The following is a 13,009-nucleotide window of genomic DNA, read 5'->3' on the forward strand; positions in this document are numbered from 1 at the left end:
CCCCAGTACCAGGCAGCAGGGAGCGCAGCGCCAGGGACAGTGACCGACCAGGGCCGGGTACCCACCAGGTGACACCAAAGCTGGCAAAGTGATTTTATGAAAGGAGGGCTAACGCTGACATATAAAATTGTAATTCCCAAGGAATTACTAGCAAATATTTCGTGAATCTCAGTGCTTGGTCCTCAGCAGCATGAGGGCATCGTCACTCTGATGCTGAAGGGTCTTGGGAAATCCCAACACAAACTGCAGCCAAAATTTCTGGCCAGACCAACACTGTGACATCCGTGGCACTTTGGCGGATTTGGGCACGTGAGAAAAGCAACCAGGACATGTCCTGGAGAGGTGCTGCTATGCCACCAGTCGCGGGATGCCAGGCTCGTACCTCGCTCTTGGGGAGACCAGGCAGAAGGCAGAGCTCACTGTGGCACTGGAGAGACCGGGAGGTTTTGTAGGGATTTTTTTTTTTTAAGGTATGCGGTTCTCAAAAAGAAAAAAAAAAAAAAAAAAAAAGGCCCAGTGTTTGCAGCCAACACGTGTAATCTGTTGCAGTCCTTGTCAGACAAAACAGTTTTGCCGTAAGACAGCGATTCCCAGAGGGGAAAGGGGCGAAGTGAAAATACTTTATCAGCTGCGTACATATGTAAAGCGGTACCCTGGTTGAAAAGCAAAGCCTCTTTCCCTTTGAAAGCAAGGCAGGGAGAGACGGGAGGCAATTGCCTAAGAGCAGGGACAGAAATGACACAGGCACAAAGCTGAATGCGGCAAACCCCAGGCCTCGCTCCTAAAATATGCTTATCTCCCTATCGGGCTGAAATAACCGCCAGGCTGTGGGGAGCGCGGATTCAAAACCAAATCCAAACAAACCCCAGCTTCGGTCAGTTTTGGAAAACTCTTTAAAAATATACGCGTGGCTTTTAATGTACAAATCGCGATTTGATTCGAAGATTAAGAGTAAATTCTGCCGCAGTCTTTAGGGTCGGCGGGGGACCTTGCGCCAAACGTCCGCGTCCCCGGGGCGCTGTGCCAAAAAATGTGCTGCTTTGGGAGGGTCACGCTGCTGCCCCGTACCTGCTGCTGGTTTCAGAGGAGATCCTGGGGCACAAGCTCGTCCTCCCGCTCCGAATTCAGGGTCTGTTTAAAAGGCTGAGTGCTAAAACCAGCCCTCTGCTTCGTGGGATGAGCAGACTCAGCTGGCAACAGGTGTGCTCGCCGCCGAAAATCCAGCGGTTTTCTCCCTCTCCATCCATCAGCGAGTGCCCTGAGAAGAGGGAAATAAAATGAATGGCGTGCAGCAGCTACCCGTCACCCCTGGCGAGACAGAGACCGCAGCTCGAGTTTGATTTACACGGATGGGGACAGGGATGGGAGAGTTTGGGGGGGATGCAGGCGCCCAACCCGGTCCCCTGGGGGAACGCAGAGCCCAGGGAGGGCAGGAGCCACACGTGCTGATGCTGCCGGGCTGAGGAAGGTAAGAAAAAAGGCTGGGGGAGGGAGCTGGAAAAATAAAGGAGAGAAAGAAGAAAGGGAATGAGGAGAGGCAAGGGGGGGGCAGACGGAAGGAGCACGCGCGCGTGCCCATCTGGGCGCTGCATCACATTGAAATTGTCCCGCATTAAAAATTCACCAGGCAGCGAATTTTCAAGGGATTTGTAGTAATTAGATGACAAAATGCTGGCAAATCTCAGGCTTGCCAAAGATGTTACTCAGGGGTCAAAGACTCGACACTTTTGGCTGGGTAATTTGTAAGTGTCAATCACACTCAGCCATCAGAGGGAGAGCGGGGATCTAAGGGCTGCATCCTAACGAAGCCCAACGCCCCTGCCTGCAGCCGCCCCGCGCCTCGCAGCCTCTTGCGAGGGACTCGAGGCACAGCAGCGGAAACACAGAGGCTATATATATTTATTTTCCCCCAGAAAAACTTCCCACTTTTCGTTTTTTGGGTCAGTTTCTAGGAGGAGCAGCGCCTGCCCTGGTTTTTGGCCGCCAAGCGCCGGCGAATCCGTCCCGGCCATCCTGCTGGGGGATGCAAAAAGGATTTGAGAAGTGGGTGTTTTTCGTCAGTCCTGCTGCCATGTTTCAAAAATTGCCCATAGGATGGGCTCTGCCTTCCTGCCACCCCGTTGTCTGCCCAAACCAGCTGGGTTAATTAATTCGGACATCAGCGGGGTTGTCCCAAACCTGGCTGCTCCCGTTCTGGGGACCAGGACCGGCTACGGACCGAGCTGCCTGGAGCCCCAGGGAGAGGAGAAATTAACGGGTTTTCCACTCCGTTGGTTAGAAACCGGGCCACAAAATGCAAAAGTGAGTTCTGCCCAAGGTGCCACCAGAACTCGCTGCCCTGACCGTGGGTGAAGGCTCCACATGGCCGATCCCACGGGGCCGTCCCCTGCCCTTGTAGGGGGATTTTGGCTCAACCCACGTGAGCCCTGATACCGCTGTGGTGGCTGCCCCAGCCATTTTGGGCTGCCAAGGACTGGCTGAGATTGCCTGGAGGCTCTTTGGGAGCAAACTGCCCCAAAACAGGGCACCGTCTCCCAGGCACAGCACCCTACCTGCCCCAAAAACCTGGCCAAGCCCAGGATCAGCCCTGGCATCATCCCAGCACGTGGAGCCTCTGCAAAGCTGCTCAGCAGGGAATTCCCAGCCTGATGCCTGGTGGGAGACGGCCTTGGGGCTGTCCCGTGATGCTGATTGAGGCCAGGGTCCACCAGCTCCAAAAACTCCCCCGAGAGAGCCAGGGCACTGGGGTTTGGGTCGCCGGAGAGGCAAGAGCACAAATGCCTCTCCATGTCCCGTGGCTTATGAGGATGTCCTCGTTCCACCTGCAGAATCCCACCTCTGGTTTCGGACCACAAAGAAAGGTTTAAGCTGGAGGAAAGGGACAGAGGGATGCAGGGAGGGGCACGGCAGAGGTGGCAAGGGGGAAAATTGCCTTTGGGAAGAGTTTCTGTGGTTTGGTTCGAGTCCGTCACCGTTCCTTGCTGGGATCACAGTACCTGGTAACTCAGCCACGCGGCAGCGCGCTGCTCTCCAGCCATCCTGCTGCCCTATATAAGCGAGCTGAGGGGCCTGTAAAAGTGGCTGTGGGTTTCTCCTCAATTTAAAAAGTCATTTAGCAGCTGCAAAACGTTGCCTGCCAGCAGCCGGGCCTTGGAGGGGCATCCTGCCCCTAACCAGGCAGCGGCTGGGTTTCGAGACTCTATTATGCGGACTTAAATAGCACTAATTATGGACCGAGGCACCCAGAGAGCTGCAGAGGTGCTTCTCAATATTCTTTCTCCATCTTAATGCCACGATTTCTCTGTTTTCTTTCTTTGTCAGTGGTTCCCTTCCTTCTCAGCACCAGGAGCCATAAAACCCAGCGCAGGTTTTTCCTATAAAGCGCTGATGCTTTATAGGAAACCTAACCCCCACCTCAACTGACCGTGCTGGATGAGCGAGGACAGGGGACTCTTCCCTGTCCAGCGCTGCTGGAGGTGGAGCAGATCCCAAATGTGTGTGGCAACGATGACAAAAAGGCCAAAAAGCAGTGGCACCACCCTGGAGCTGGCACCCTGCTGCACAAGAGGGCTGGCGAGTGCTTCAGCCACCTTTGGAGAAGGATCTCACACATTTGGGGATGCTCACGAGCATGCTTCTCCTCACTCCGGGCAGCAGCCAGGCACCTCTCTGCAAAAAGGCAAAGGTTTGAAACCCACCTTGCTGGAAGTTGGTGGCTGCTTTTGCTCCAGTCCCGAAGCAGCCCTCGGGAAAGCCCGGAGCTCCCCACGTGCCCCAGTGTGGGTGGGAGAAGGGACTGACCCCGTTCTCTGAGAGCCCCGGGTCCAGCAGCAGGGTGGGAGGCAAAGCCTGCCCACGGCAAGAGGCTGCAGAGGAGAAAATGAACCAGCAAGGTCCTGAGCCTACAGGAGTGCTCCGATCCTAATTGCGCCCTGATCCTAATTGCGCCCTGATCCTAATTGCGCCCTGATCCTAATTAAATGGCACAAATTACGCGCCGTGGCACGCTGTGGTCTCTGCAGGACTGTGCTCCTGCATAACACCAGGGTGCCACCTGTCCCACGGGGTGACACTGGCCACCAAGAGCCAGCTTTAGGGGATTTGGGGTGCCCTGGGCCGTCCCTCTCCTGGCTGCTCCCGCACCCCGCTGCCGGAGCCTCTCGCTCCTGCGCCGGCTGCTTTGCATATCTCACCGATTCCGGTCACATCGTGCACACATATGCCTCAGCCAACGTTTGTTGATATTCTCTCTGCCTCTCTCCCTAGCTCCAGTTTGGGGTGAAAGCCTCCCTTATTAGCCAATTTGGATACCCATTTACTGTGAATTACTGAGCCTGATTATTATTCATGAATGGATAAGTCTGAAATCTCAAGCCCTGCCATGCGATTTCTCTCCCTCTCAAATGCATATATTTAGGGAAAACAGGAGGCAGCGTGTCCGTGTCACGCAGCATCGAGCTCCGGAGGAAGGAGAGCTGGGCAGGGCTCCTCGCTGCCCCCTTGTTTTTTTTTTGGCACTGACTTGTTCGGGAACACGGAACCGGGGAAGGAGCAGCGAGACCCAGGACAAGGTGCAGATGTGCTTAATGTTAAGGAGAGAAATCCACGCTCCCCAAATCCCCAGCAGCATCCACGAGAAGCATCCCCACGGCAATTTGAGCTTGCTGCTGTCCCCTCCAACGGGGGCCAGGCACCAGGAGTCACCCGGGTGGTGGCAGAGCCCGTAGGCACGGCGCAAATATTTGAGTGCCGGCTGCAGGAAGGGGAAAAGAGGTTTGCAGTCACCCACGGAAGGAGGCAGGAAAATCAGGGGCTGAACAAAAGCAAAGCCCTGGCTGCCACGTAGCAAAGTTTGCAGCACACCTGCACGCAGAGCGGGGAGCTGCCTGCAGCTGGAGCCCTGCAGTGGGGAAACCGAGGCAGCGCGGGGAGGTCTCCGCCCCAGCACTGCTTCTGCTGAGGGAGCAGCAGCCGAAATGGGTTTTGTAGAGCCCAAACCTTTACCGTGTGCTCCCTGCCACGTTTTGCTCAGCAAGCCAAGGCAGACAGCGCGCCGGGCGAGCAGGCAGCCGAGCTGGGAGCGTCGCTGCTGCCGTGCCAGCACACAGTGAGAGGGGCTCGCGACGGAGCCGGCAGCAAGCAGGGCGCAGGAGAGCCCAGCTGGGAGACGTGCGGCGGGGAGACGTGCTGCTTGTCCTCCTGCGACGAGTCCTGGAGCCCCGCTCCGTCTGCCAGCCTTTGGGGAAGGTTTTTTGCAAAGGTGGTGCAGGACTGAGGAGAGGAGGAGAGCTGGAGGCAGGAAGGAAACCAGCTGGATGCGGGCACGGGGCTCCCGTGTCCTTGTGGGAGCGGGGACAAGCAGCACGCAGCCCCTTTGGGGTTCTCTGCAGGGAGCTGACAGCTCCTCGAGGCCTCTGCCAGCAGGCAGCACCAAAGAAAAGCTGGTTTTCCATCAAAGCCCTGCGATTCAGCAAACAGGCTGCCTTTGAACGGCATCCTCGTCCAGTTCCAAACGATCTAAGGACCAGGGGGAGACCATTTCCCATAACTATGTGGACAGTTACAGAGTTTGCATTATTTTATTGTTAGGATCGTTGCGGATCCCAAAAAGAAAAAAAAAAAAGCAGCGGGGAGTGATGAGTTCTGCGCAGACCTACTTAGGCTTCTGGTTTAATTCAAGTTAATTAGCAGCTAGACGCTCGTTCTCGGAAAATTCCCGTTAAACCCGCAGTAATTTTGGGGTGCGGGACGTGGGATTCTTCCCACGTAACAAAGGAGCCGAGGCTCTGCTCGCGGAGCAGGAATTAACTCCAGCCGCTCTCCGGCGCTGCCATCAGCACTTCCATAATGAACGTGCGGGCAGATATCTGTACACACATACACAGCCCCCACCCCCCCGCACACATCAAACAGATTTCCTCGATACCAAATTGCCTGAAAAATTAACCAATGTCAAACTGCTCGGCGAGATAAGTATCATTAAGGGAGGAAGGAAATCTTCATTACGTTTGAAGGTGCGGAGAAAGCCCCTCGTGGACGTCCTCCAGCCCGAGCCCAGCCACGGCATTAAGGCGTTGGACGACGCATCAAAGGGTTAAATTAATTTTCATTAAAATTTAAATTTGAGAAGGCTCCCTCTCTCTCTCTCCTCTCCTCCCTCCTCCCCCCCCCCCGCACGTTTGACTGGCAACCATTTCATATTTCAATCTCGGCAGAACAAATTGAATTAGATGTTGAAACCAAACTCTGCTCTGTTCTCTAAAGCCTACATGCTCTGCTTGCGCTAATCCTTTTCGGCGCTGCTGCAGACCTCAGAGACGCTCAGCAAGAAACCTGCCCCGCCACAAAAGACAATGAGGGGAGGAAAAAGAGGAAAAAAAAAATTAAAAAAATAACACAACACTGGGAAAATCCAACCCCAACCTGCAACCCTGCAAAGCTCTGCTTTAATCGAGGGCTGGGGGACACACGTAGGAAGGGACCTGCTCGGCTCCTCCATCCTCGGGGCAGCCGGGGCCAGCTGGGCACGTTTGTTCCTCCCTCCTGCAGGGTGCTGAGCCACCTTGCTGTCTGATCCTGCTCCCCTGCCCTTGTACCCATCGATATATATATATAAATTTGTTTTTTTCTTTTAGCTCGAAGTGTTTTTTCCCATGGATCATGGGATGGTTTGCTGGTGGTGCGACGCACCTCCCATCCGTCCCCATCAGCTGACCTGATTCTTGTCCCAAGATGCAGAGCCCCCTGCTCTGAGCTGATCACAGACTCACCCCGAGGCTTTGCGCCCCTCTGGTGCCACCCCAGGACCCCCACCAGGAACACTGGGCAAAAAAAAAAGGCAAAAAACCAAACAAACCCCAAGATTCCCTCACTCCATGTTAGGCGTGTGGCTATTTCAGCCGACAGCCCCTTTCCCAACACTGCTCCACCACGCGTGCCTCAGTTTCCCCTGAAAAGGGGAGGTGTTTGGGGTTAGAAAGGGGCGTTTTGGGGCTGGAAAGCAGCAGAGCACTCAAGCAGGGAGCACCAGCTCCAGGAGCCCAGCTGGGGGATGTTTGCAGACACCATCCCAAAGCTGTGGCAAGCGGCCGGGGGAGAGCAGGGCAGGCAGGAGGTGCCCAAAAGGCCGGGCTCGCCGTGCCTCCAAGCAGTGCTGGTGCTGCTCCATCCCCTCCTTCCTCCTCCTGGCGTCTCTTGAAGGTGCTGGCAGCACGGCCACGCGGAGGCATCCTTAAATCAGAGCTGTTCCACGGGAGCAAATGTTATCTCCAGACCCCGGACTCGCCGCGTGAGGCAGGCAGTTATTTAACCCAGCTCGGATTGCTCCCGCGGTCACGCAAGCACCTTCCCTTTCCTCGGGAGGGCCCCGGTGCTGTGCCCGTGCCCACGGCACAAGGCAGGAGGACGCATTAGCAGGGTTATTGGTCGGCTCCGGGCCCAGAAGCGCTTGCTAGTCAGGAGCCAGCGGTGCCGGGGGTTTATCAAAGGCCGGTAATAGGCGAGGTGATGAGCATCCCACTGCTAGGAGGATTGGTACCGCCTCGCAGCAACAGGCAGACAGTGCCGGGAGGAAAACAGCCTCGGCAGCACTGATGTGCAGCACGCACGCAGGCACACGTGGGCGAGCACAGGGTGCTGGCACGGGGACAGCCCCGAGGCCCCAGTCACCGCCATGCGTTCGGCACCCGGCCTGAGCAGCACCCTGAAAACGGAGCCCTGCCGACCCTCCTGACCCCAGCAGGATCTGCCCAGGGGTCTCAAAAGGAGGTGGGGGAACTGTTTTGGCTGTTTTTGCCCTGTGCCCATCTCAGGTGGTGAGCCAAGGAGGAGCAGCCCCCCTGCTCTGCCCCACGCAGGGCGAGGGACCACTCGCACCTCGCCAGCCCTCGAGGGAATGCCAACACGGTGCGCAGTGCACTGAAATGTGAGCGTGTGCTCTCACTTGGAGCCTGAACTGAGCACAGATCTGAGCTGTGCCCCACAAGCACATCCCTGGATGCTCCCAGGAGCCTTCTCCTCCTCCTGGCACCTCCAACCAAGGTGTTTTGCCCCGCAGGGCCAGCTGTGCCCCGTACCCACCTCGGCGGATGGCAGGCAGCTGCCGAACATGGGCTAGATGGCCTCGTCTTTGTTGCTCTCCTCCTCTTCCAGCTGCTCCAGGATTTCACCCAAAACCTCTGAGCGTTTCCTCTTCTTCACGGAACCTGGGGAGAGGAAAAAGAAAGGCAAGGATCACAAGCCAGGCCCACGCACGACCGCCACCAGCTCCAGCCCTCCTCATCCCCCAGTGCTGCCATTTCCATCTCCCCAGCTGCCCCTGGAGTTTACCACGGAGTAAATCCCCATCCCTTTCCTCCAAAGCCTTTTCTGGAGGCCAGCGACGCCAAAACCCTTCCCAGGGAGCCCAAATCACCCACCCCACACCCGAGAGCGCTCGCAGGAGCCCCCCCAGACGCACGGCAGGACGCGGACACACGGACACCGCCACGCACACCCTTCCCCAGGGAAGGGACACCTCCTCTCCGCACCCCACCACCAACACCACAGCGGGTCCCAAACCTCCCCGGGGGGCTTCCAGCCCCCGTGGTGCCAAAACCATTTGTCCCCTGTGCTGGGGAGGCCGGGGACTGCCTTGTCTCCGCCGGGCACGAAATGCCCCCGCGGCACGGCAGGAGCCGCCGCGCAGCCCCCGCTCCCCCCGCGCTCCCCAGCCAGCGGCTCTGGCTCGCGAGAAGCACATGGAGAACAGCTGTTTAAATCCTGCTTTCAGACATCAAAAGCCTCGCTGGGTTTCTCAAACAAACAAACATACCATAGGACTGAAGAAAAGGTGTAAAATAAATAAATGGAACAAGCTGTGCATTTTCTTTTAGTATTACAGCTGCTGCGGGAGATAAACAACAAGTAAATGTCACAAAACATCAATACAGAAGAAATTAACCTGACAAAAGCTCACATCCCCCTCCTCTGCCTCTCCCCCCCGCCCCCCCCCCCCAGCTCGGAACAGTTTTGCATTTCTGGAGTTCCCATCTAATGATTTTTATTTTTCAATTAATTCCTTGACAGAGCGCCAGAGCCCGCCTCGGCCTCGCTCCCCGCTGGGGGCTGTGGGGACGGGGGCGCCGGCTGCCACCCCCCAGACCCGAGGTGCTCGGCTCTGCCCCGCTGAGATGCCCCAAAAACACAAAAATGGGGACGGTTGAGGCCGGAGGAAGGCGCAGACCCCGCTGCCGACCCTACCCCTTACTCTGCCCTCCAGGCTCCTGCTCCCCCGGCTGTCCTCGTGCTTAGGGTTAGGAGGTGAATAGGGTTAGGTGCGAATCCCCCAAATCCGGGGCAGCTCTGGGTTTGTTTCTCCACCTGCAGCCCTTCCGCACCAGACCCCAAATGCCCCTTGTAGGGTCTGTTGGCTGCCCCTATTACATCCCAGGCACACTGTACAGGTTTATTAGGAGAGCATAAACATGGGAAGAGGTTGGGTGGCTCCAGATTTGGGATCAGAGCTGCTCCTACCCCTAAACCCACCCCAAGCCAACAAGGAGACCACGGATCCCCTCAACCCCAGCACCTGAACCCATCGGACCCACAAGCAATATGGGGAAAACCCCGACCCCAGTGCCCCTCCCCAGCACCGGGGAGCCCCGAGAGCGACCCGGCGCCTGCCTAACGGGGAGGAGAAAAGGAAAACAAAACGAAATCCAACAAAACCCAGGAGGGTGGGGAAGCGAATTGGTTCGACTTCCGTTCTGCTGCTCCAAGCTGGTTAAGGTTTGCCCGCTAACGATCCCATTTGCTTCCTTTAAACAATAGCCAAAGCCGGCGGGGGTGGGCCGGGAGGGGGATTACCACGGGATTAGAACGTGGCAGGGTTGCGGATGCCACGCTAATCCTGCAGGGTTTTACTCTCTGGCTATGGCATGTGTTTGCATTAGTTACAGATGCTCTGTAAAAAAAAAAAAAAATAAAAAAAAAAGGAAGGGAAAAAAAAAAAAGGAAACACAAAGGGAGCCCAAAAGGATGGGAGGTGAGGGTGGGAGCGCAGCCGAAAGGAAAAAGGAGCCGCTTCGGGGGGCCGGGGCGAAGGAGGAGCAACGGGGGAAAGGTTGTGGGGTTGGGGAAGCCCCTTCCACTCCTTTCCCTTTCCCGTTCCCTTCCCTTTCACCCTGTAAATGGTGCACGCTCCTGCCTTACTGCCCTCCTCTTCCTCGCCCTCTCCCACCCCAAACCAGAGGCGGCTCCCCCCGTTTCACCGCCCGCTCCACCCCTCGGAGAACAAACCCAAGCCGTCCCTTCCCCTTTCTTTTTTTTTTTCTTTTTTTTTTTTTTTTTTTTCCCTCCTTGCGCTCGGCGCAAAATTCCCCATCTGTCAATTTAATTCTTTGATCGATGGGAAAGAGCAGGAAAAAACGGCCCGGCACAGCTGGCTTCCCAAGTTAGCCCTGGCGGGAGACCGCCAGCCCCGCTGGTGACGGCTGAGCGAAATGTTTGCGGAGAGCAGAGAACACAAGTCGATAGCAATTTAGCTGGATTGGGAGCACGTACCTTCCCTGCACGGAGCGCGGGCTCCCGGGAGAGAGGCGGCGCCGCCTCGCTCCTCGCCGACGTTTCCCCGGGCTGGAGCTCGTGGCCGCAGCTGCGGCCGTCGCGCGGTGGAAAAGGGGGGAAAAAAAATGCAAGGAGAGGGGGGATTGGTGCGGTGCCGAGGGTTGTAGGTGAGCACGGGGAGGGAGGAGGGTGGGGAGCGGGTGCTGGGGGGCTGGAGGGGAGCCCAGAGGTTGCAACGCGTGCAGGGCGCGGATGGGATCCGTCCCTCTCCATGGTTTGAAGGGTTTTAGGGTGCCTGTGCGCCCTGCTGTCCCGAGGGGATTGGCACAATGGTCCCTGGGGGTCAGCGTCCTATAAAATGAGGGTGGAAAGAGGCTGCTGGTGGCAGGATTGGTGCAGCCACCCCGATGCAGGGCTTGCCACAGTCCCTGCTCCGTGGGACGGGCTGGATCAGCAGCCCCAGAGCTGACCAACCTTCCTGGGGCTTCTCTCCCCACCTCACTGCAGACAAGTCCCTGTATCCACAGCCCTCCCTGCCACCCTCGTGGGCTCTGCAGCCACCCCTCAGCACCAGCTCCCGCATTAACAAGGCATCGTGGGGTGCCATTAAACCCCAAAGAATCCAAGCGGGGTTTTCCCTCGCCATATAAGACCCTCCTGCAGGAGGCTGAAGAGGAGGTGTGCTCAGGAATGAGAAAAAAAGATTTAAGCTCTTAGCTACTGAGCTCGGAGACAGCGGTCGGGGTCGGGCGGTGGGATCCCAGCCAGCAGCATCACCGACCCCACTGCTGGCAGCGGGGGCCTCGCTTCCTCCTGGAACACCACAAAGGCACGAAGAATGGCCTGAAAACCCCACAAAATGGGCAAGGGGCCCGCTCCACTTCACTGCACCTATTTGATTGAGAAGATGGCTCTGAAGCGACTTGATCGCTGGGAGAAACGGCGGCACCGAGGCAGGATTTCGGAAGCCAGACCTCGCTCTGACCTAACGCAGGGCGGCAAAGCGAGACCCGAGAAGCCGAATCTGGGGAAGTGGTGCCCAGAAATAAGGTGCAGGATCGCAGCAAAGAGAAATCAGCAGCGGGATGTGGAAGATGCTCTGCCTCTCGCAGCCCAGGAAGGGGGTTGTTGCTGAGCCAAAAATGACAGGGCTGACGGGGGAGATGCTGGGTGGGGGATTTGGGCTGCTGCAGCTCGAGGCACCAGCCTGAAAGGTCAGCCTGCTCCTTCGCAGCTGGGGATGCAGGAATCTGCTGCACTGGCAGCGAGGCCCACACAACAAGGAGCAGCAAGGCGAGGTCATTCCATGCTCAAGCCAAACCTCACTTTGGAAACTCCTGCGCATCGCTGCTGCGCCCACAGCAAACCAAAACGGCCCAGAGGAAAAGGAAAAGGAAGGAGGAAAAGGAGGAGCTTTCCGAAATACTTGCAGGGGTGTAGAGCTTGGAAGAAACGCGTCCTGAGACTGATGCGAGATGGGGAGATCAGCTCTCTTTGTCCTGATTCACCCCTTCTGGAGGTGAAAGATCCTTGGGGTGCTCCTGGTGGCTTTAATTTCTGTGGAATAACTGGGAAAAAGGGGTGGGAGCAGCAGAGCCCACGTCACCCTGTATTGCTGGCAAGGTGATGATAGAAACACACAACACCCCTGCAGCAAGGCCAGCAGCTCCCAGCAGCATTGTGATGTGGCATCGGAGGCCCAAAGGTCCAAAAGGATCACAAAAGGCTTGCAGAGGGGCGAAAAAAATGGCAGGATGGCAATGCTCACCACCACCAAGATGTTTGGGGCACGAAGCAAGGAACAAAGTGAGTTGGTTGGTGGGGCAAAGCTCACCCCAGCCACTGCGCTCTGCCTTTTGAGGGCAGCTGCCTGCACGTGCTGCTCCCCAGGTAGGGCTGGCAGGGAGGTAATGCTGGTAATAATGCCCACCCTGGGCTCTGCTCGGGAAGATCAGCCTCCAGCTAAGGTGGGGAGGACACGGGGATGTGAAGGAGCATCCCCACGGTGGCTGCAAGAGGCAGCTGCAGTTTTTACCCCTATCACCTGCACACCCAGCAATACCAGGGCAGGGTACGGCTCCCTCCTGTCCTCGGGGCCACCGAGCGCCACTTGGGGAACCCTCAAGACCAACCGGCCTCACCATCCGGACAGGGCACTCCCCAGACTGGCACCTGAAGGACGAAAATCCCCACAGGCACGCAGGGAGAGGCTGCGCCCCGCTGCTGGTGCCAGGCAGCTCTCGTGCTCACCCCGCAGGGGCTTTGTCCTGGAGATCTGCTGCTGGCAGATCCCGCTCAGCACCGGGATTAGCCACCAGCAGCTTCACGGCGGAGACGTGAGTGTGTGTGCAAGGCAGGGCTGAAGGCACTGGATATTATTTTTCTCTCTCTCTCTCTCTCTCCCCTTGAGACGGGTTGGAGAGCAGAGCTGCCTGCCGTCTGCAATCCTATTTCCAGCCCCTGA

At 57.3% G+C, this 13,009-nt stretch overlaps 1 protein-coding gene across 1 annotated transcript in view; it reads right to left on the reverse strand.

The window, feature by feature from the left end:
* Positions 1-698: 698 nt before the first annotated feature.
* The window catches only part of RBM19 (RNA binding motif protein 19), a 58,158-nt gene continuing 45,847 nt past the window's right edge, over positions 699-13,009 (reverse strand). Inside the window, exons 24-25 of the mRNA XM_084297632.1 lie at positions 8,080-8,204; positions 699-1,258 (exon numbers count right to left, since the gene is read on the reverse strand). Of these exons, the coding sequence (XP_084153758.1) occupies positions 8,113-8,204 (92 nt within the window). The 3' untranslated portion in view covers positions 699-1,258; positions 8,080-8,112. The remainder of the gene's footprint in view (positions 1,259-8,079; positions 8,205-13,009) is intronic.

The sequence above is a fragment of the Netta rufina genome (genome assembly GCF_964035555.1).
Source record: "Netta rufina genome assembly, chromosome: 17".
NCBI classification, from domain to species: domain Eukaryota; kingdom Metazoa; phylum Chordata; class Aves; order Anseriformes; family Anatidae; genus Netta; species Netta rufina.